Genomic DNA, 23040 nt, shown 5'->3' on the forward strand with positions numbered 1-23040 from the left:
GAATCACCCTAGCCCGGCCAGACCGATCCGATCCGATCCGATCCGATACTGAAACCCAATCCAATGCTGCGGAGTCTGCGCGACTTCAATTTAAATTTTAATCGCATGCCTAATAGACAAACCTGGGGTAAATGTCAGAATAAAGAGACTAAGAGCCGACTTAAATCATGCCAACATTTACAAAGTACTTTGCAGCAGCCCCAGCTCCAATCCCCACTCGTATGAGCGTCTGCGAGTCACGGACACGTCGTCAGATATAGCCAGGTATATGGTAAGGTATGGCTTGGCATGGTATGGTATGGTATGCTGCAGATGGGCTAAGACAAACTTCCGATCACGTTGTAAGTCAGCAGCAAAATTGCACACAGAAAGAAAAGTTTTTACCTATGATCTGACGATCAGTTTGATAGGTTTTTAAATTTAATGTAATGTAATTTTAAATGTTTTTCATGTAAATAGTATAAGCGAATCATCTTTATGAAATGCACTGTGTTACATCAAAAATGTACATTAATGAATGTAAAAAATTGATATTTCTTATCATTTTGGAACCTCAGTAACAAGTGAACAGAGTTTTTTATCAAAGATTTTTTTAAATTCGATCTTAAAATGTTTCCTTTCAAGCTATTTTAATAGTCATGCAAAACTTCTACTACTTCAAATAAAATTTGTAATCGGCAATGTGTTTTGAGTGCTGTATAGATCATCATTACTTACTGGATCATCGAACTTTCCTAAGGATAACTGTATTTGATATATTTAATTTATTCTTATTCTTATAAACGTCTACATCCACAACAAAATTGTAAAGAATTTCTCCATGTTCAGTACTTTCAGATTTGAACGTGGTAAAATATTAAATAGACATAGAGTTCATTTTTTCCAGTGCAGCAGATAGGGACCGAGCCCTGGCAAAAGGGCCCCAAAGAGGGAGAGAGAGAAAAAGTTAATGGAGGCAAATGCATCAAAATGGTTAATTGGATCTGGAACAGCAAATGACGAACACTTTTAGTGTTTATGGCAGTAGCCCGGACCCAAGTGCAGATCCAGGCCCAAGTCGAGGTCCAGAGACTTTGGCCAAGGAGATGGCGGCAGATAGGCAAGTGTGTACGTGGATTCGATGGTGCTGATGGGAGCTGCGGGAAATCTGAGGGGCAAGCGCAATGGCAAAGGCAAAGGCAAAGGTATGGGCTGGGCTGGGCATCTAGGAGATGCGGCAAACAGCTCAAGTGGCAAGCGTGTTGTACACGACACGCATTAGCGTGAATGGAGCAGTTCTGGTACTTGCCTTTGCCATTTTTTAATCGAATCGAATGCGTTGAGAGCCGGGCCTCAAACTGAAACTGCGGCTTAGATGGCCAGACAAATGTGCGGCAAAATTAATGGCGAGCTCTGCAGTAATTTCCATTAAAGTGGGCACAGCTCCGAAAATGCACTTGTTGCTGCTGGCCAAGCACCCAGTAAGGCAAACGTAGGAAAACTTCCGTGTTCCTTACCAGACAGCCGGTGGATCGGCGAAATGGTAATGGGCCAATATGATGGCCTCCATGAGCTGCCTAATGGGCCGCTCTGTGCAGGTTTTTACTGTGGCATTATGGGCCCGCCTCGCCATGTGTGGATTTCGATCTGGTCGATCCAAATCGAAAACGAATAGTTCAAGTTATTTTCTAAAAAAAAAAAAAAAACCAAAGAAAGCCATAACAAATTGGTACTTAAAACGCTCAAGAAAAAATTATACATTCTTTCTTCTATTTAAATCACCCCTAGCAACGGGTTTTGTTTTATTGAGATATTGATTTAATACTTACTATCCATAACTACTCTCAGTTGGAAAGAAAAACCCAAGCCTTCAACATGGATATGGATTGTAAGGAGTTAACAATTTATTACTTGAATGTTTTAAGCAATAAACAACTTCTTAAGTAAACAACGACTTGGAGAAACGCATTTCGGATGCCTTCTGTGTGTTCGATCATCATGGCGAAAAGTTCATAGATGTGCGAGAAGTGGGCACTGTCTTGAGACTTCTGGGCTGTGTGCCCACCGAGGAGGAGGTGAACGAAGTCATCTCGGCCACAGAATCGGAGGAGACCAGTGGCGAAGTGCACTTGACCAAATTCTTGCCTCACGTCTCGCAATTGCTTATGGAGCGAAAGTGAGTAAAATCTCATCTTTTATTTACGTTTTCACTTTAACTTAAACAAAATGCATTTCTCAGAATGGAGCCAGCTCCGCCGGAGAAAATTCTGCAGGCTTTTAAGATTTTGGATCCGGAAAACAAGGGATATCTGACCAAGGAAAGCTTTGGAAAACTAATGATGGAGGAGGGTGAGCCGTTCACACAGGAGGAAATGGATGAAATGTGGCCAGTGGCCATAGATCCAATCAGCGGACACATACCCTATGAGTTCTACTTGAATCAACTGATGGTAACTAACCTTAAACACTTTTAACCAGCTTAAATCTTATAAAGTGTTAATTTACTTTTCAGGTGTATTTGTAAAGGTAAAAGTTGAGTCCTGAAATTATTCCCTGGTGTTTCTTTGTTTTTATTAAGTTGCAAAATATCAAACATTTGTATGTAGCAGATAATTTTAAAAAATTGAATTACATCAGTGGAGCTTAAAAAAGTTCCAAAATTACCCTCGTCAATGGAACATTTTTAGTAGTTTTTACATTAAATTTTAGTTCATAATTAACAACAAAATCTCAGTTTTTTCTTACTGAACCAATGAAGGTAAACATCAGAAATTTATCTGTTTCTTTGGGAGCTTTCACTTATCTGTTTCAAGTGCTGTTCCTGTTTTGAAAACTTGGCATTCCCTTATTCTATTTTCGATACGTTTCTTAGTTTTTAAAGTATCAACTACGTTTGGCATTTCTAATTGAAATTCAGTTCTTGTTTTGCTACCCTGATATGGGTGTAAAAGTGCAAGTGCAAGTGCAGTTCAATAAAGTCCCCTTAAAATATCCTCGTTAACGGCGTGTTTTTAGCACTCTCCGCATTTGCCATGCTGACTCTTTCACTAAGCAAATCTCTTTCGCAGCGGATGCCGTGGCCACTTTCCACTCCCTTTCTCGGCCACTTACATTAAACATCTCACACACAAACGAGGCGGATCTAACCAAGCGAATTGGCCAAATGCGTTCCAAAGTAGCCGGCTGAGTCCCCGGCACACAGGACACTGGCTTTTGGCTTCGCCTTTCGTTTTGGTTTTGGTTTTGGCCAGCAACTGGAGTTCTACTTGGGGCGGAACGCGGCAAAGTGGGTTGCGCATCATTAGCACAACTAATGGATGTTCACTTTTCTTACCTGGCAGAGAGTCGTGTGCTCCTTCGTGCCTCCATGCCTCCTTGCCTCCATGCCTCCATGCCTCCTTGCCACTGCACTCGGACTCCAAATTGCAGTTGGTTATGTGGCGGGAGAGGCCAGAAATTTAAATAAATTAAAATACCTCTCGAAGTGCATTTGCTGGGAGGATCTGAGGAGGCAGTCGTCGTGTTCGGAGTCGTGTTCTCGCTTCCGTATTTATTAAATTCTAAATACGCGCTGATGGATGCACTTAACTGCATCTTATGGATTAAAATATTTCATGTAATTCCCCTCCCTTCATTCAGCCATTTCGCCATTCAGTAATTCTGCCATTCCGCCATCTGCACGTTCTGGCGCTTTGGCCAATTTGAGTGATTGCATTGCGCGCATTTAAATGGATGCTGGGATGGCCCAAACAAGTTATACGTGCGGCTTCCACAGTGACTTCCATTGCGGCCAGCCTAATGGACTTTTAATCTATACAACTTGTAAAAATTTCGTTTTTGAATTGCGCCGACCATGAGCAGCGAACCTGATTGTCAGAGAACCATAAATGATGCTAACTGCTAACTGCTGAGTGCAGATATTAGATTCGTTTTCATGTCATCCGATGACCCCACCACACTCAGACAATAAATCTTGTTTTCGGCTGCAGTCATATAACCAGATTTAAGGAGTTCCGGCATTAGATTTAAAAACAAGGCTAAGAATGGCGGAAAATCTGACAGTAGTCAGTCAGTCTGGAAGCGGGGGTCGTAAAAATGAAAAAAAAAACGCAAGAGTGCCGAACAAATTGTCAAAGTTCGACGGAGCCTTCTCGCATGAATCAATTCGTCCTGCCTTTCTGAGCCCAAAATGCTGGGTCTGGAACTGGATATCTGGCGACTGATGATGATTTACGCTCGACGAAGCGTAATTAAGATTTATGCTCTGCACTCGCTTGCAAAACATATATATGCATGCGAAGCCACAACAATATGCACATATAGTTGCGTATTTGAGTTTATGAGTACCAGCGGCTTAATTGTTAGTTATGCGCTTTTGTTTGTGCGACATTAAAACTAATTAAGTAGAAAGAGTTTCTATAAGATTTATATGCATCACCGATTGCCTGTTGTTACAAGTGTGCAGGAAGTGAGAGTGTGTGGTGCAAATTAAAGCAATTAGTTGCATTTTATGACAATGGCCAGAAAGTACAGGGCCCACCCCCCAAAGGCAATTTGCGAAGGAATAAAATATGTATTTACGACCCCCAGGGGGCTTCCTAATGAGTGGGTGGTGGTGGGTGGTGGCAGGGATAAAGTATGTGTGCACCTTGATTGATACCAGCCAGAGGTTGTTTTCACAATTGAGATATTATGAATTAATTATGACGCAAATGTATTGCCTCCCTAATATCTTGATAAGGCTTAGTTTTCTTATATTGATTAGCTAAAAAAAATCTTTCTCATTTCACTTACATTCTACATATTTATTTTATTTTATCAATTATGATGGGTTCTTACATATGACAGAGAAAACTAGCAAAAGGTTTAGGCGTAAAAGCAATGTTTTATACTTTTTAAAATGAACCCTTTTTGCGGACATACAATGTCACTTTACATGGCTCAAGTTTTTCTTTGTTTTTTTTGTATATTTGGGGAACATATTTATATATATATTTGGTGTTTAATGTTGAACCTATTTTATGTATTGCGACGCGTTAGTTTAAGTTTTACTTTCTGAAATATTTTGAAGCCTGTTTTTAGGCACAAGCAACTTCACATAGTTAAATTTTTAGTTTAATTTATTTTATATTTTATCTATACCAAATTCCTGACCAAATAAAAAAATATTACTTTTGTGAGAACCATTAAAATTTAGTTATTGCTTTTCCTTACATCGGTTTGCTGTAATAGTTTTCGTTTCTTGCTTGCATATTTCTGCATTTAATTAAGCAAAACCTATTTTTCTCGCTTCTTCTGATTTTCACGGGCCTCACTTCCTCTGCAGTTTTCATTTTCCAGCTGCACCGGCTGTAACTTTCAATCAACTTTCTGTTTGCCTACGCCGCAGTGGCAGCCACTTGTTTTGAGGTCTGCCTTGAATTAATGGCAAGCCTCGCTTTCGTTACTGTTTCCCCAGAGAACTTGCAACTGAACTCGGAATCGGAATCGGAATCGGAATCTGGGTTTAGTGCACTCACATTCCCCCACAGCCTGCGCAGGTAGACTCTTGTAATTTTGATTTCAAGTGCTCGCTCCTGCCCGCCGTTAATTGAATTTGAGCAATAAAATATAATTTGGATTTTTGCATGTTTCCCGGGCGCGTAGCACGCCGAAAAGCGAAAACCCAAATGGAAAGTCCAACTCGGAGGAACAGAACGCTGGGTAAGGACTGAAATTGCAAAAGGTGAACAACATGCAATTGATGGCCGAGGCAAGGTAAGAAAATGAAAGAGGAAAAAAGCGTGGCCAGTGGCATGCAGTCTTTATTGTTGCAGCAGCCGTCGACATCGTCATCATCCGACGTCGTCGCTGCCATGTACAACACCCAAAGGTATCAGCAGACAAAATGCTAAAAATGTATTTACCACAAAGGCAACGCGGCTCATTCGAGTTTGCCTCATTGCTGCTGCTTCTGATGTTGCTGTTGTCGTTCATGTTGCTGTTGCCGTTGCCGCTGTTGCTGTTGCTGCGGCTGCCCTTAATGGATCTGCAGCACTTTGAGTGATTTATTTCACACGTTGATGAAATGGACAGCAATGGGCCGCATTTTGACGTTTATTGCAGCAGTGGCAAGGGCAGCAGCAGCAGCAACAACCGCAACAACAGCAACAGCGACCAATGCCCACGGCATGTGTTCTGCGCATGCGCGCAGCCCTTTAACAACGGCGACTGAAGCGCAGACGGCGGCCACATTGGAGCCAGGTTATTAAAGGAAGCTATTGAGGCCCTCTTTCAATGCCCTTTCAGTTGCCCTGAAGAAACTATTGAAAGTCGCTTCAAAAAATAAGTACTACCTTTGGTTTTATATATATTTAATTATTTCAATTGGAATTTGCACACAATATAACGTTAATACTTAACAATTCGGTTATATTAGTGTATTATTTTCTTATGAGTGAATTTATATAAAATTGTTTTATTTAACTTTTTAAATTGAACTTGTATTATAGTCACAGTTTCTCTTCTGACGATTTAATCTACTGATCATTAAAGCTCTCAAAAATTTTTGATATATTCAGTGTTATACTCTCTATTGACTTTAATTGTCTTAAGTAATATTGTGAAAATACTTTTTAAAAAATTTACCTTAGTATAAAATTGCATTGTTATAAAGTTACAAATCATTAAATTTGTATTTAGTTAACTTAAAGATTTATAGCTTCGATTTTGCTGCAGGGCATTTGGCAGTCGCCCATAATTTCGGTTCTTATATCGTTTTGCTTTTTTAATATTTTCCCTTTTTCCCTTTTTCCTGTATTTTTTCTGTTTTTTTTTTTTTTTTTTTTTTTGCAATTGCATTGGGAGCCTTGCACGTCTTTTGGTAATAGCCCCGCAGACCGTGCGCGCTTTAATGAGGCGCGCTCCTCATTTGGACGCCACGCATTTCGTAGTTTTGTACCCGTTTACCAACCGACGGATGTTGGGCTCTCTGCTATTAAAACATTTAATTGCAACTTAATTAGTTGAAGGCCTGCCAGGTGGAGCACTTCTCACGAACGCAACTTTGCCAAATGCCAGCAGTGACCCCATGTCGCATTGAAAGTATAGGGGGCAACGGGGTCACAATTTTTGCAGTGCGACCCACTCACGGAAAAGCCATCGAGCCGAGCATTGACAAATCCACCCTCAAGAAAAGTCAATTTAACACATTCACTACGCCTCTTAAAATGTTGATATTTTAATTAGTAACGCTCTAAAGGATTTTCCACAGCCAAGTCAAGGTTTCACCCACTCCCAAATCGAAAATCGAGTCCAACTTGGGTCCAAAGCCTGGATCTTCAGCTAACCCAAAGCGAAGAGGCCAGGCAGCTGGAGAAAAATAAAGTGCCAAAGGGCACACATGGCACCGAGTGGCTTTGCTTTTGTGGCTTTTGTTTTTAGCCATAAACAGGCTGTTGGAATGAGTTACCACCTTCACTGGTGGAGATTGAAGGGGTTACATTGGGAGTCTCAAGTTCCGATGGAACTTTAAAAAACACTACAGAAGTCTCTAAATTAAAATATAAATTGCGTGAAATTAAATTATTGTATTAAAACTTGACTTTTATTTATTTATATTTGAGTTTTTAGTTGACTTACTCAACTTACAAGTGTGTGAATGTCAAATAATTAAGGTAAATATTTAATAATCCCATTTTTTACTTATATTAATTGGAAAGCTATCTCCCCTTTCACTTTTCCCTCAAAAGACGTCCATGGCTTTTGAGCAGCACTCACCCATATGCCAACCCACAGAGCTTTGTTTCCCTCATCGGTTTTTATTTTGGTTTTATGACAGCGCGCCCAACTGTGGCAATAAGTTCAAATGCCAGCCCAGAGAGACCCGGCGACTAAATGCACGGCTTAATGTGCAACTGAGGCTGACTGGCAGGCCGAGGTTGTTGGAGGAAAAGCCAGGCCAAGACTCTGGCTGAGACTGAGGCTCAAGCCCAGGCGGACAAAGGTTCCTTCGCTGGCAGTGCCGAAATAAATAGTGGGTGTAGCTGCACCAAATGCCATTGCCAACTTTTGGTCCAAAAGCAACGCCAACGCACCTCGTGAGCATCCTCGGCCGCGTCCTCGCCCCCCAAAACTCCACATCCTCTCCAGTGCTGATTTCTACTAATTTGATTAAACAGATTGAGTTTAATAAGGTTTGTGGCAAAGAAAAAAAAAATAAAAATGGGGGAAAAAAGAGAAATGCACCAGCACTTGACTGGGCCGGCAACAAATGCTGCCTAATTCAAGTGCCGCATTTATTTTGTAAACATTTCACATCGCACTCTGTATTCTGCACTAGGTATTCCCTATACCCCCACAAGCAGCACGACTTGTTGTGATGCAAAATATGCCGGTTGAGCAGTGATAGCACTTGAGAATTGCCCACACAAAAGGCCATACCATACTATAGCATACCCCAATCCTTGATTTCGATCCCGATCCCATGCCCGGACCTGGAAACAACCCAATCAATGGCCCCAGTGCTCCTCCGTGCAATGTGCGTTTTGTGCGCACTTATGCGATCATTTGTTAAGTGTCATCGCGCCGGCATATGGGCAGGAAAACAACTCGAGAACAGCCGCAACATCAACAAACTGCGCTGGAGGTGAAATTTGTCCCCGGCATCGCAATATTGTGATGCCCTTAGTTTATATTGAAAGCAAACTCAAATCGGTGGTATATGTTGTCCAAGCAGATTAAGGGATATGTTGCTTTAATATGGCCAGAACATAAACTAAGCGTTTTAAAAGCACAAAATGGTTAATTTATATCAATAAGCTTTGATCACAATGCAAAATGTAGTTTATTGGTTTTAATAGAAACTAATTTTAAATAATTTAGATGTTCTGAAATCCGTTGTTAAATTTGGCTTTATAAAAAATATTTATTGTATAATTTTTAGCGGAACCATATTTGTCTGCCCATTGCGGAGAAATACTGTATATATCCTGAATATAGTTTTTAGGACACTATTATATTTATAAAGAAATAAACTGAACTACTTGTTTATTACTCGAATAAAAAAAACACGGCTAATAATGCACACCTTATAGCTTCATAAACTTCGGAAAACATATTATGGATATTAAAATTGATGAGGAGAATGTTTTTTTATAATGTTATTAAGACATTATTCTTTTAAAAGACCCCGAATAAATTGAGCCCTAATTGTTGTCCGGTGGCTGTTCACCAGTTCGCCATCAGGGCTTATATAGCCGTTGCAAAAAAGGGTATGTTGCAACAAAGTGCAGCTCGTAAACAAGCGAAATGTTGTTGCTGCTGCCGGTTGTTGTTGTTGTCGTTGCTGTTGTTGCTTTTGTTGCTGTTGTTGCTGTTGTCTTCGGTGTTGCTGTTGTCCATGGTCATGGTAAATTTATGCACAATTTTTCGCGCTTTCAAAAAATATTTGCATCATTAATCGTTGCAAACTCTCCGGCATGGCGGCATTGGCATCGCATTGTGGCGGTTCCTCCACATCCATATCCACATCCACACCGATCCTCTGTTCCGTTCCGTTTCTGTTGTTTAGTTTGAGGCGTTGTCTGCGCCTAAAACTTGCCAACATCAACGGCAACATCAACAGCAACAGCAACACCAACGGCAACGGCAACATCAACATCAAGCTGCATTGGCATGCGGGCCGTCGTTACAACGTTGTCGAAATGTTTTGTCAAGTTCTCGCCGCTCAACAACAATGTGGCATTTGCCCTCTGTGGGCCGGAGCTGCAGGGAAAAAGCGAACAAAAAATACTCGTAATAAAAAAAAAAGAATCGGAAAAGAGGGAACCTATTTGCTTCTTAACCACAATGGAAAGTTGCCTCGATGCTCACAGCGAGTCCGCAATAAACTTGAAAACTTGAAAATCATAACAGCGCCGAGCGCTTTTCGCAACCGCAAAAGTCGTAAGTCAAGTACCGCCACACCACCCAGAACCCATCGACCATAAAGCATTGCGGACACCCAAAACCAAGAGCCTAGAATCCAACACCCAACACCCAACATTCAACATCCAGCATAGGGCCACCCACTGTTTGCTTGTTCCACAGCTGTTTCCCCCCGGCACACACATAAACTCAAATAGAACAACTTTGGCCAGCGAACAAGAAGTTCGGGATGCAGTATGGGCAGCAAAAACACAGAGAAAACCCAATGAAATTATCAAATGTTTAATAGACTCAACGGGCAGACACCCGAAAACTCCCACCGCCTCGAACAAATAATGATGGATGAAGTTGCCGATGCCTTGGACCTCTACTCCAAACTTAAGGCGGAGTTAGCTGGTGCATTTTTCTTGGAAAAGTTTCCAACCGGAGTTACGCACCTTCGTTATGTGGGAAATGAGCAACAAGTGCCTCGGGAGCCATCTGATGCCCCTAATAAAATACGGGCGAACTTCCACAACTCGAAGTAGTTTTGTTGTCACAAAAGCAGTTCGAACTCGAACTACGATACTTGAAGATTTATTATGCCAGTTTTATTAAGTTTTGTTGTCAACAAGGGCAGGCTTAAATTATGTGTGGGTCTTAGAAAAGCACTTACAATTTTAAACATAAATTAATTTTCGTAATTGTAGAGTTCTTAAACCAAAGGAATCAGTAGTCAATAGATACTGAAATTATGGATTTTGGATTCGACATGAACTTTTTCACAAAAATATAATAGGGCAATGCTTAAATGTAAAATTCATTTTATAAACATTTGGAATATTTACTAACAATATGGGACTATTACGAAAGTTTTACTTGTTTCTAATACCTTATTTGCATATTTTTGGCTTTGATTTTTATCCTTTGCGGTTTTAAGTTATTTTGAAAAACCTTTTATTAAAACCAAATTAGTGCAGTGGAACACAGATTAGAGTTTTAAATAGATTTCGTTCATACTTCAAGAAAACTATTTAAACTAGGGAAGTTTGATTAAGGAAGATCATTAAGAAATACGTTAGCAGGTATTTACAGCTCATATCGGCTCACACCTTCACCACCACCTCCACCACTCACACAAATCCCATTTGGCTGCTTTTGGAATCGTATGATTACGGCCTATTATTAAACCATCGATGAAAAATCCGTCGTGTCGGCAGAACATTTCCTGTGCGGAGAGACGCACAATGAACTCATAAATTGACGCACCCTCCGAAAGCGACAACATAATCGGCCACGCCGAAGGCGATACGGTTCGATAGTGGGTCCTCCGGTACTCGGGGCACACGGCATTCGATCCAGCGACAAGACGACAAAGGCGATCCCAGGCGCACTTGTAAATGGCATGTTGCAACAAGCCTAAATATGCGCCACACACCAGCACAGGCACAGGCACAGGCGCACTAACGGGCCAGCAGCAACTCAACCAAGCGGCAACTTGAGCAACAGCAACGTCTGCAACAGCAACAGCAACAGCAATGTATACTCCTACGCAACAGCGACATTGCTGCCTGCCTCTATTTAGCTGCGCCAAAGCCTTGACAATGATCGTCATTAATTGAGAGGCAGAGACCCGATAGTTTGCCAGGGCTTTCAGCTGCACTGGGCGAAAAACCAACTACTATTCGATTGTAAATAAACAGATAAGTTGCGGAAGTCGTTACCCCAAATAAGAGAATGATCTACAAATATGTTTCATAATTTTTAAAGACTTACAAATGATCTTAAAGCTTGCCAAATTGACGTTAAAGTCTCTGAAGATTTTTGTTCATGTAAAATATATGTTTAATAAATATATTTAAATACTTCCTATATACTTCCCCAAGATGTTTTATCTATTTCGTTATTACAATACTTTAATATATAAAAATAAACTATTTCTTATATACCTTTCTCTTCATAACATAACTTCAATCATATTTCAATACTATTAACTGACTGCTTTATTTTTTCCTAAAAATTATTTTCAGTGCCGTATTGGGTTTCCTTACGGCAAGGCGAATTATTAAAAGGTGGGCTTGGTGAGGCACTGGCTCTGGCCTTACTTCCACCACAGCTTTTCAGAGTTTTGGCTTTCTAAATGCGTCAATGCCATTATGTGTGTGTGTGTGGTTGTGTGGAGTGTGTGCCTGCGAAAATGCTGACCTTTAACCCAGAAAGTAAACGAAAATCTAAGCAAATATCTACGCACCTATCTGCGCAGATATATCTTTGGAGACACATTTGCACAAGCGCTGATACCTAAGCTCAGCAAAGGTCCAACATAAAAAGTACGATGTGGGCAGAGTTATCGCTGGGTTATCGCACAGTTTAAGACATTTCAATGGAGAGAGTAACTTTAGTAGTGACATGTAGATTATTTGATAAATATTGGTCCAAGGATGTAGGCATTTGCAATGGATTTAAGTGTCATTAATCAATTTACTCGATTATATGTTGGAAATTCCTTTCGTCAAAAATGTGGATAATCCCGTTTAAAGTTCTTATTTAGCATACATCTTAAAAAAAATCATCTAGGGCAGCAAAGTCCATCGTTTGGGGTCTGAAATTCCATCGATTTACATCAATCTGCTTACTGATCCGGAGCACATATGCGAAAGCTTTATTTCAGCCCGCTTTTGACCCCAATGCGAGTGGTTAGCGAAAACTAAATGATGACAGCTACCGATAGCCTCCGCCCCCTCCCCTGCCCACACAAAATTACAGGGCCAAAAGGCATAACAACAAAGTCGGCAGAGGAACACGGGGGAAGAGTATGAAATTACAGCCGAAATGGCCGCGAAATTCTTTGCATGCCGCATAATTTGTTGGTAGCCGGCTTTTGTGCCACACGAAAAAGAAATCACAATCTCATTATGGCATACACCTTGTGGCAAGAGCAGGCAAACTTAAAGGCAAAGGCGAAGGCAACGGGTCCATACATAATTATAAAGAGCCCTTAAGTACTTGTTAACAAGTTCGATATCTGGGCGATTTACATGATGTTCTCTGGTTCTGAGATGTTCTCTGGCCCGAAAAGAAAGTGCAAAGGCAAGCAAAACCCCCAACGGAACATTGCGATTTGAGGAGCGAGATAAACTCCTTTGGGTATTGCCAAAATCACGGGCCAAACAAATTGAATGGTTATGCTTTATGGCTTATGGCTTATGGAAACCGGCAGCTGATTCACTCGCTGCGATTTGTGGGCCATAAAACCGAATGCAGCCCTAATTAAAGACTCGCCGCAACCCAAAAGTCGAGAAGAAAGATTGAGACTGAGTCTGAGGTCTTTAGAAGACCCAGTCTGAGGCAGAAAAGTTGTGGCGATAAGCCAAGACAGACTCGGCCATTAGCAGCGATTGGGCTCCGTTGTCGCAGTGTGCCTAACCATTAGCAATTAATTAAAAAATTAGAATATATTACCAGAGCGATAGCAGAATTCCGATTGGGCAGCGATGTGGCCTTATCGAAAGGCGCATCTCCATTGACATCCAAACGAATTAAATAAATTGAAAATGGCCTGAAATATGTGTGCCCCAGACGAATTTGAATGGAAATTTGTTCCTCTCTATGGCCCGCTTCATCTTCTTCGTCTGAGAAGATTCCCGACTCTTCACAAAGCGGGCAACTCAGGCAAAACTTGCATATTTACGAGCTATTTATGTATATTAAAAAATTCCCCAAGCTTCGTAGTGTGGGGAAAAATCAAATCAAAACTAGATAACAGTAGCTAGCATGCACTCCATCCCTTTGCGTCCCCCTACCTGCATTCAGATGTGCATGTTTTTTATTTTTTTATTTTTTAATAAAAGTCAAAGAACTCTAAAGGAACTCGCCTCGGGTTTAGTCAGAGTTGTGGGTCTTACTGCACCTCCGCCTTTTGCTGCGATGCATTTGCTGATAAAGATTTGTCTGTTTTGATTTTTATGATGCTCCGTTGGCTTTGAGAGCATCAAACTGAAAATGCCCAGGCCATCGGACGTCGGCTATTTCTGCTGCACTCCAAGTGAGCTCATAAAAATCACATTTAATTTATCGAAAATGCCATAAAAAAATATGATCGGCTAGTATGCAAATGGCATTACAATTATTGGTTAAAGTGCCCGAGAAATGCAGTTAAGGCGAAGAGAAATTTTAAAGATGGGCAAAAGTGTTGAACCTCCTTGATAAGATTGGACTGTTAAGTCACTAAGCTCGTAAAACGGCAAAAATGGATTTTTATGAGTAATAGATTTGGCTAAGATGACACATATAATAACACTAAAAAAATAGTTAAAATGCTGATTTTTAAGAACTTTGCAATTTTTTTTTTTCTGATTGTAGCCCAAGTCTATTTTTATTAATATAATTACTCCTAAAGAGACACTTAAATTTTGAAAAAGAAAAACTTTAGCATTGGTATATTAAACATTTGTGTGTTTACTACTGGATTATACAAAAATGGTATGAAACTAAATGCAAATTAATTAAACAATTGATTCAAACCTTGTTAAAACTTTTTTATGAGTTTTTTAAATTAACAGTGCTTTTCTGATCACTGAAAGTATTTTTTTATGATTAAATATTACCTTATAGTCCCTATATCAGAGTACCCCACGAAAAAATAGGCAATTTTTTGTATTTTTTTAATGAAAGTACCCAATATAATATTTTAAAATTATTTGCATAATTAAGAATAATTGCCAATAATACAATTTTCATTTGCCAAGACCTCATTTCATCTTGAAGCATATAAAATGTTTTTATAAAATAATACGTTAACAACTAAATTCAGATACCAGTTGACGCCCTCCACTTAACTTTGTCTCCACCTAACTTTTTCTCGCTTAAATTTGGTCAACAATTATTGAGGTGAGCAAGTTACTGCGGTGGCTTCAACGCCAGTGCTGGGATTAATATTTTCGCATTGACAGCCCTTTCATCAAGTGGAAAATAACACATCGAATTATTTTTAGATTCCGCACAGTTGCGTGTCCGGCGATGGAAACCGCATGGGAAATAGCCATTGACGATGGATTCCGAGCGGGCCTAAACGGGGGCAGGGTCCGACACAGTTATCAAGTTGTCAGGCAGGCCCAAAGCAACTGCCATTATTGGCATATGCTGTTTGTGCAGCAGTCGAAGGCCCGAAACCCAAACAACAATTGCGTGCGGCAGAGGGATGATGGGTTGCGGTGGGCGGTAGGAACTTGGCCCTAAAACACAAACGCCTGGCTGGCACTTTCAGAGAGCTCGTGCACATTGCACAATGCACAGTGCACATTGCTCGGTGCATTGGTTATTAGATGGAAGCCGCAGCGCATTATCACAAACTATGTCATAACCCCAATGCATCAATTACATAGCAAAGCCAACAAATTAGATGCCTTCATTATGGTTGGGGATTGGGAATGGGAATGGGAATGAGAATGGGTTGGGGGCTTGCGAATGCGAATGCCGAATGCCGAATCGCTGGCACTGGCAACATAATAAACGACCCACAGCTGGAATTTAGCGCATAATCAATGAGCCAGAATAGAAATCTCTTGGCCATGGGCGAGGCCATGGCTCGGCCAAGGCTTGGCCTTCGCATCGCGATAAGCGGCTAAAACAAATGTCATACTTGCGGCAGCACGGTAGCAACATGTGTTGCAGCCAGCTCCCCACAACGGCCGCATTGCTTGTCCGACTAATATGATACGAGGCTGGCCATTCCTACTCCTATTCCCCATGGCCAGATCCGCATCCGCATCCTCATCCCCAATACCATCATCATCATCATCATCATCTTCGTAGTCGTCGTCTGGCGACTTTCGCTTCATAATTGATATTTTTGTTTCGTGTTTTCGGGAAGGAACATGTGCAACTACAGCGCAAGCAAACAACCGGCAACCAGCAACCAGCAACTAGCAACCAGCAACTAGCAACTAGCAACATGTTGCCCATGCCGATAACAACGGGCAGCTCGTGTCGGGTCCATGGCCAAGTCGAAAAGACAACCCAACCCACATGCCACATGGCACTGCCACCGCCGCTCCGCTCTCGGCTGAATGAATTCCATTTTTGCGTGGTTGTGAGATTTGAATTTATAACTTGGCCAACACACGGCCGCGACTTAAAGCGAGTATCTATGACTGTGACGTTCGCTATTGCATTATCTTTGATTTAAAACCAATTCATCAACCCGCTGACTGCAGCGATGACTTTGTTCTGCGGCAATGCGATTCTCCGGCCTAGGATCCAGTTCCCAAGACGACGACGACGACGACAACGACGACGACGACGACTATGACGATGACTCCTTCGAAGTCTTGGCCTGGGTGGGTTGCACTAATTGATTTTCGTTGGCAGTGCCGGCTTATGAGTAATGGATGCCGAACTGCACATCTAAATAGATGCCCTGGGGCTGGTTCTTGCCAACCAGGACGACGGTAATGGTAATGATCATAAATCAAGGTCTGAATTAAAGACAAAGCGATTGGGAGTGGGCCCGACTTGTTCCAGATAAGCGGGAAGCAGGAAACATTAGAAATCTAATGATTCCCCTTCGCCTGAAAGGCGACGCGTCGCCAGGAAGATATTATGATTAACTGGAACTGTAATGTCATTCATTATGGCTAAAGAGGCTTAATAAGCTCGACTGGAGTGCCATAACTAGGCATCCTTAATGCCCAGAAGAACACGTTTATATATTTTTTGGTGATATCATATTCAAAAGAGTTGTGCCACAGGCAAATTAAATTGTTTAATTTGCATATAATCTATACTCTTTTTTTTTTCGCACCCAGCGTTTAAGCTGATTAACGATTTAATTAATTTAGTGAATGTCTAAATTCTGTTAATTTGATTTGGTACCAACAATTTTATTTTAAAGAAAAACCTAACCTGTTGATTTTTTATACCTTCTTACAGTTGTTAGTTATAAATTTATATAAATTTTTACTTTATTTTAAATTTTAATATCTAAAAGTGAAGTAATATTTCTAAATGCCGCAAGTTCATACTGAACAACTAGTAGGAAAAATAAAACTCTAAACCGATTTTGAATAATAACAATTAAATTATGACCTATTTGTTTAATTCTATAATTTGGAACGTAGCAAGAATCATAAAAGGGGTCAGGCTTAAGGCATTCCACTTTGAAGTTTACTCAAAATTTACCCAACATTTTCTCCTTATCGCCGCAACAAGAAAATCCCATAAAACACCTTTGGACGCGAACCTGTCCGGAATTTGAGCGATTAATCCGGGGACGGAGATGGGGCCCAACGAAAAACAAATGACTGCACCCGAAACCCAAATCCAATTTGGGCCGGGAATGGTGCACACGGGATTTGAACGACCATTTGACCCACAGACACACACTCGAAGCTGCCGCTTTGACTGCGACTCGACAATTTCCCTTTCAATTTCAACAGTAATCAAAACTGTCCACTTTGTGTCATGTCACACGCGACAACAACGGCAGCAACAGCAACAGCAACGACAACGGCAACAGCAACAGCAACGGCAACAACCACGTCAACTGCAGATACTTCGCATAAACAAGAGCGAGGCCCAACTATCTGACTGTCCAGTTGTCCACTTGTCCAGCTGTCAGAGCCACACACTCACAACTACACACCCGAGTCATTCAATCAACTTCAGAGGCCGATGCCCAACTTGGGCCACGATTTCCACAGTATACGCATAGTACACCATAGTATTAAACAACGACAGTGCGTTCAATTGTACAAACGGCTTGTGGCGGATTATGATTTTGTGCTCCCCATAGCATAGCAAAAGCCCCACATCCCAGATCCCAGCTCCCCGCGTATCTTACAGATACTTAGGCTTACACACAGTGCCAGGCATGTCTAATTGCGCGCACATGTCCGGCCAGACGACACGCCCCTCGGGGGTCCACTCCCCCCGGTCCACCAAAAGCCCCTCCTCTATATCCGAAAAAGATACAGAAACAAGCACAATGAGTGAATTGTGTGATCTGTGCCCATTGTTTTGATTTAGCGATAAATATATGGCAAGATACTTTGCGCCTTACTTGATTGGGATGACTGGATAATCGAAACTAACTTCTCGTTTATGAAGATTGCCATGGTTTCAACACATTAGCAAGTATTTTACTTACTATAAGGTCCCAGAGAAAAAAGTTATACGTCATTATAATAATTTAACATAAGTGTACAAATAAGTATCATAAGATACTTTAAGTCAACTGTTTTTCACTGGCAAAATAACGTAGGAAGTCCAATTACTTTCCCTTTGATTTCCATATATTGCGCTTTTTAGTTGTTTAAAATATACAAATATTAAAACATTTTTTTATTTTTCATTTGACTATATTCGGATTTTATATACATATATCTGGAATATCAAAAAATTTAATTTACATTTACAGGATTTTTAACTCAAATAAAATGAATTTAAATCAAATAAAATGAATTTAAATCAAAAAGGAACTATTTTAAATTTAATATTTTCCCATAAGTTCAAAATTGTAATATTAAATCATCTAATTTAATATTTGTTGTATTTAAATTATGATTTTATTCATATTTATTTTTACAATTCCATTTTTTCAATGTTATGTCATAATTTTATTTTTAAGCCAAAAACAATTAAAACAAAAATAGCAATTATATTTGAGTCACGAGTTAAACAGACAGTTGCAATATATTTGCACATATTTGGCATACTTGTTATTAGCATTGTTCAAAGGAAAAATTAAATGAAATTTTTATGATGCAAATATAGATAATTTAAATAGGTATCCAATTACCCAGGGGATTTAGTTTTTAGTAACATCTGTAGTTCCACTTGCCGCAAGCACATTTGAATGTTTATGGACCATTACGGCACCTTATCATAAAAGCTTTTGAATATCTTTAGGGTCGTAAATAGTATTATGGCCTCGGCGGAACCAACAGGCGCCTTAGGGAGCATTCACTGTCAACCTTTTGGCATGCAAAGCGGCGCCTCATCGCCAGTCGATGCGACGCCAGCCACTCTGAAAACCCGAGGATCGAATCGCATTGATATAGCCACACGAAAAGCGAAAAGCGACGATCCTGGGCACAGTGCCTGCAATAATTACGCATGCAGGTGGCGCGCTTCATTGAATAATGCGAGTGCATAAATTAATTAAATTACGTTATAAACCTGGAACGCCGGCAGTGCTGGCGATGTGATGCCACTGCCACTGCCACTGCCACTGCCACTTCCACCGCCTCACGCATTTGTCGCATAATTACGGGGCGCGAATTGCGCAGGCAACAAAGTCCAGTCCGCTTCAGTCTCCTGGCTGCTATTTGGCCCAAGTTGTTGCTTTGATTGGAAATCGTTGTTTGGTTTTAATTTTTGTCGCACGGCCACCCAGCAAGTGGCCCAGGTCCGGAGCCTGGTCAACGGCAAATGATTTGCATAGCCAAGGCCTCTTGCCCCACAGGCAGGCCCGCTTTTCGCTCCGCTCCCGCGCCTCTGCTCCTTTTGGGCCACGTCGGAGGAACAGGAACATGTCGTCCAATTACTCGTTTATTCAATGGCGTTTGCATTAAGTGGACGCGTTAATTACGCCACCGTGCGACGCGACGCGATTCGGTGCGATTCGTTGCGATTCGTTGCCGATTCGAGGCTAGCAACGAGGCAAGGTTCAGGCGAAAATGTTAATTAAGTGATATTTTCGGCACCGCGCAGACATCCCAGCCATCCGGCATCCCAATTGGGTTTGGTGTGGGCATGGGCATGGGTTTTGGTTTGCGTTTGGGTTTGGGATTGGGTTTGGGCCCCCTCTTTTGGCAGCCACCGTAATTAAGTTGTTCTACGAACTACGCCGTTTGTGCGTGTGGTGCACCGGCAAAGTAACTTTTTCAAGCTGCTCCTTGTCTTTGTCTTTGTGAAAGCACAAAAGTTGCAGTACAAACCCCGCTCAAGGTCATTGCTTGAACTTGCTGAAAAAGTCTAGGAAGTCTAGGCTAAGATATATAGTGAGAGTTAACCCATTTGATGTACAGTTTGTGTGGGAAGGGGGAGGCGGAATCACAAGGTGTTGCGCATTCCACGAACGGGTATTTAATTTAGCATTCCGCATATCCGAACATCTGACTGTATAATCTGCGGAGCAGATGCCGTGTGTGCATTAGCCTAACTAGCCAGCTTTAGATGCATCATTAATGTGCATTTGTTGGCTTAGATTTTGCGGCCAGATAACCACGCATGGGAATCTCCGCCGGCCCGAAAACATTAGAGATACTAAAGCCAACGCCAGCCAAGCCCGCCAAACCAACCAGGCCAACCCTTTGTGCTGCTTAAAAGAGCAAACAAATAAAAATGATTTATAACGCAGTGCGTTGAGGTTGCAGCGCCGCCAAAAGCGCCAAGTGCCAGTGCCAGCCGGCGGCCCTCGAGGAGAACGGACATCGAGAAGGTTGTCCGCTCCGGTTCCCAACTTCCCAGCTCCCCCCGCTTTCGCCACCCGATCTCGTTCCGATTCCCGTTCTCGTTCTGGGACTATCTTTTGCCCGGCGAGCGGTGCGCAAGCTAAAAGTCTATGTTAACTTTGATAAATCGCTGCACTACTAAAATGCGATAAGCGTGCGAGCGCGACCGTCGCATCGCACTGATGAGGAGTCCCAAGGCCCCGGCTCTGGTATCAACCAGCAGGCGGCCAACTGCGACCCCAGAACGACAGTGATGCCAGCAGGGTAATCTAGAATTTGGTCAAATTCAAAATACATCAAAGCTCCAAGTCCTGGAACACTAAAAAGCCTGAATACTACTTTCTATAAAACGGGATTTCGAATTTGGTATTTGAAAAGTGTAATTTTATTCAACCTTTGCTTACACTTAATATACAATACATTTACTTATTATGAATATAAATTAATGAATTGGTTTGAGAAGTAATTTCAGAAGCATTTATTGTCCTGAAAATACGTTAGCGGGACTTCGTTTATGCAAACTAAGTTTATTTTGGTGATCACAATATACCAAATCGTTTAATTAGTTCTAATGAATCATTTGAATAATGGTTTTTACATTCACAATTGGTAATTGGTTAAAACACTCAGTTAAAAACAATTATACGTTAGTTATAGTGATTTCTTCAATACTCTAATAAGCTTCGTAATCAAAAAAAAAGTAAATACTCTCTTTAATCGTCTTTAAGGTAAGTTAAAAGTAGGTATTTAAGTTGCAAAATTCCATTCCATTCTGTTTCAGTTATAATGTAGATCATTTCTAAGTGATTCAAAATCACTAAGGGGATATTCTGTGAAAAATTTGAACTTAGTGAGGTACCGGAATCGAAGTAGAGCGAGATCTGGCCCATAGTATAGCCAAATTGGCAACACTGCCAAACTGGTCGGTCCGCGGAGCGATGGCGAAGGCGATGGCTACTGTGAAAGGGACGATGACGATGGCCAGTTGATCGGAGGTTGTAAACGCATGCGCTGATTGCAATGCGATAGTCGCCGCGGACTGGGGATCGGGACTGGAACTCCGACTGGCACTGCGACGTACTTATGTACGTACTCCGCTAGTGTCCAGCAAGTACTTGCCACAATGATATCTGCATGTCTATCTTAGATGGGCACACACACTCCGGTCCGCGGTACACCACGGCACACACGCACAGTTGCAAAAGGCGTTGAGTGGTGTACGCCTGCGTGGCTACCTCTTTCTGGCCCGGTTCCTCTTGTCCCGGTTCCTCTTGGCCCGCTCCTGGTCCGCACTGCTCTGGGCCATTGCGTGTTGTGGCAAGTCAAGTGCAGCAAAGGTCCGCATGTGTCAGGCACACACACAGCCAAACACTTTAGCGACAAACAGTCGAAGTAACCCAGCAGGCTATTTAGTTGGCAAATGCCAGGCATTAATTGAATTCGAAAGTGGAAACTACCAAAATACAAAATCTGGCTTTAATACTTTTATAGCATCTACTCAATCTACCACACATGTATGTTTTAGCAAGGTTGAACACAAAAGCAGTTTTCCAAAGAAATCGAAATAATTTATTTCAATTAAATTAAGAAAATATAAAGTTTAAGGAGATCAAAAAATTTTAAATTAAATTTACCAATTAATCTGAATAAGTAGGCGAACTTTAAAAAAAAAAAACAACATTAACTACTTTAATTTGAGTAATAATAGGAAAAGAAAAATCTACCATTAACTCTAATGCCAAACTTAAATAGCTTTAAATTACTTTTTTTTCACAGTAAGTTTTTAAGTTAATACTTAAATCTTTATCATTTCATCTTTATCAAGTTAAAATTTTTTATTTTAACACACTAACGTTTTGTTTTATTAATATAATAATAAACAATTTCAATTTCGGTATTTTAAGTTTTCCCATTTTCTGTAAATATTTTTAACAATTTTGACAAACTACTGATCGATTTTATAGCTCTTGAATTGTATGAGTTTTTAAACCATCCCATATGTTCACTGGGTTGGACCATCAGTCGTCTTCTTTTCTCTAGACTGGCGCATACCCACCACCCATTGCCGTTCCGCTTTTCGATCCGCCCAGTACTTTGTACGATACGTTCGCTTATCTAGCGCCTTGAACTTGTAATGTTGGTTATTTTGTGCAAATATTGCGTTAATTAAAATATTTTAGTTGCGCCTCGTTGATAATGGTCGACGCTGACGTCGTTTGTTGTTGTAGCTGCTTCTGCTGGTTCTTTGGTGGTGATTCCCTTGGGGCTTCCTTCGGAGCTGGAACTGAAGTTGGTGGGGCATGTGGTGATACTGGTGTTGACGGCACTGGGCTCTTGCCACCGACACCTTTTCCTGCTTAATGTGCCACCGCCAGTAGTTGACTGTTGCCAGTTGCCAGTTGCCAGTGGCAAGTGGATTGCATTTGCGTTTTTAGCGTCGCAAGTTACAAAGTTGGCAGCGCAGAAAGTTGGCATCTTCCGCCGCGGTGATTAGATAACCCGGTGCAAGCCAATCCAAGCCAATCCAACCAAAACCGGGAGTCAAAGTCAGGGCAAACGGCATCTTGGGGTGATGGAGAGCCCAGCACGTAAGCGCGTCAAATATTTGCATTAAGATGGCAGATAGCAAATGTTGCGTTTTCGCATTTGCCCGCTGCTAAACATTTATAATTACTTAACGCATCTTATCGGACTGGCCCTGGGCAACTCAAAAGCGCGAACG

General features: G+C 41.3%; 1 protein-coding gene across 1 annotated transcript; it reads left to right on the forward strand.

Annotated features, from left to right (window-relative positions):
- The first annotated feature begins 1848 nt into the window (after positions 1-1848).
- Positions 1849-2658, forward strand: LOC128254802 (dynein regulatory complex protein 8). Its single transcript, XM_052984111.1, has 4 exons — positions 1849-1867; positions 1924-2155; positions 2219-2429; positions 2492-2658. The coding sequence occupies exons 1-4, from the start codon at positions 1855-1857 to the stop codon at positions 2501-2503; spliced, it is 468 nt and encodes a 155-aa protein (XP_052840071.1). The 5' UTR covers positions 1849-1854; the 3' UTR covers positions 2504-2658.
- The last annotated feature ends 20382 nt before the right edge of the window (positions 2659-23040 follow it).

The sequence above is a fragment of the Drosophila gunungcola genome, assembly GCF_025200985.1.
Source record: "Drosophila gunungcola strain Sukarami chromosome 2R unlocalized genomic scaffold, Dgunungcola_SK_2 000006F, whole genome shotgun sequence".
Classification (NCBI taxonomy): Eukaryota; Metazoa; Arthropoda; class Insecta; order Diptera; family Drosophilidae; genus Drosophila; species Drosophila gunungcola.

What these genes read in the sequence shown, in the direction of transcription:
- LOC128254802 (XM_052984111.1), top strand. An exon ending in CAATTGCTTATGGAGCGAAA is followed by an intron (nt 2,156 to 2,218) that starts GTGAGTAAAATC and finishes TGCATTTCTCAG; the next exon opens with AATGGAGCCAGCTCCGCCGG.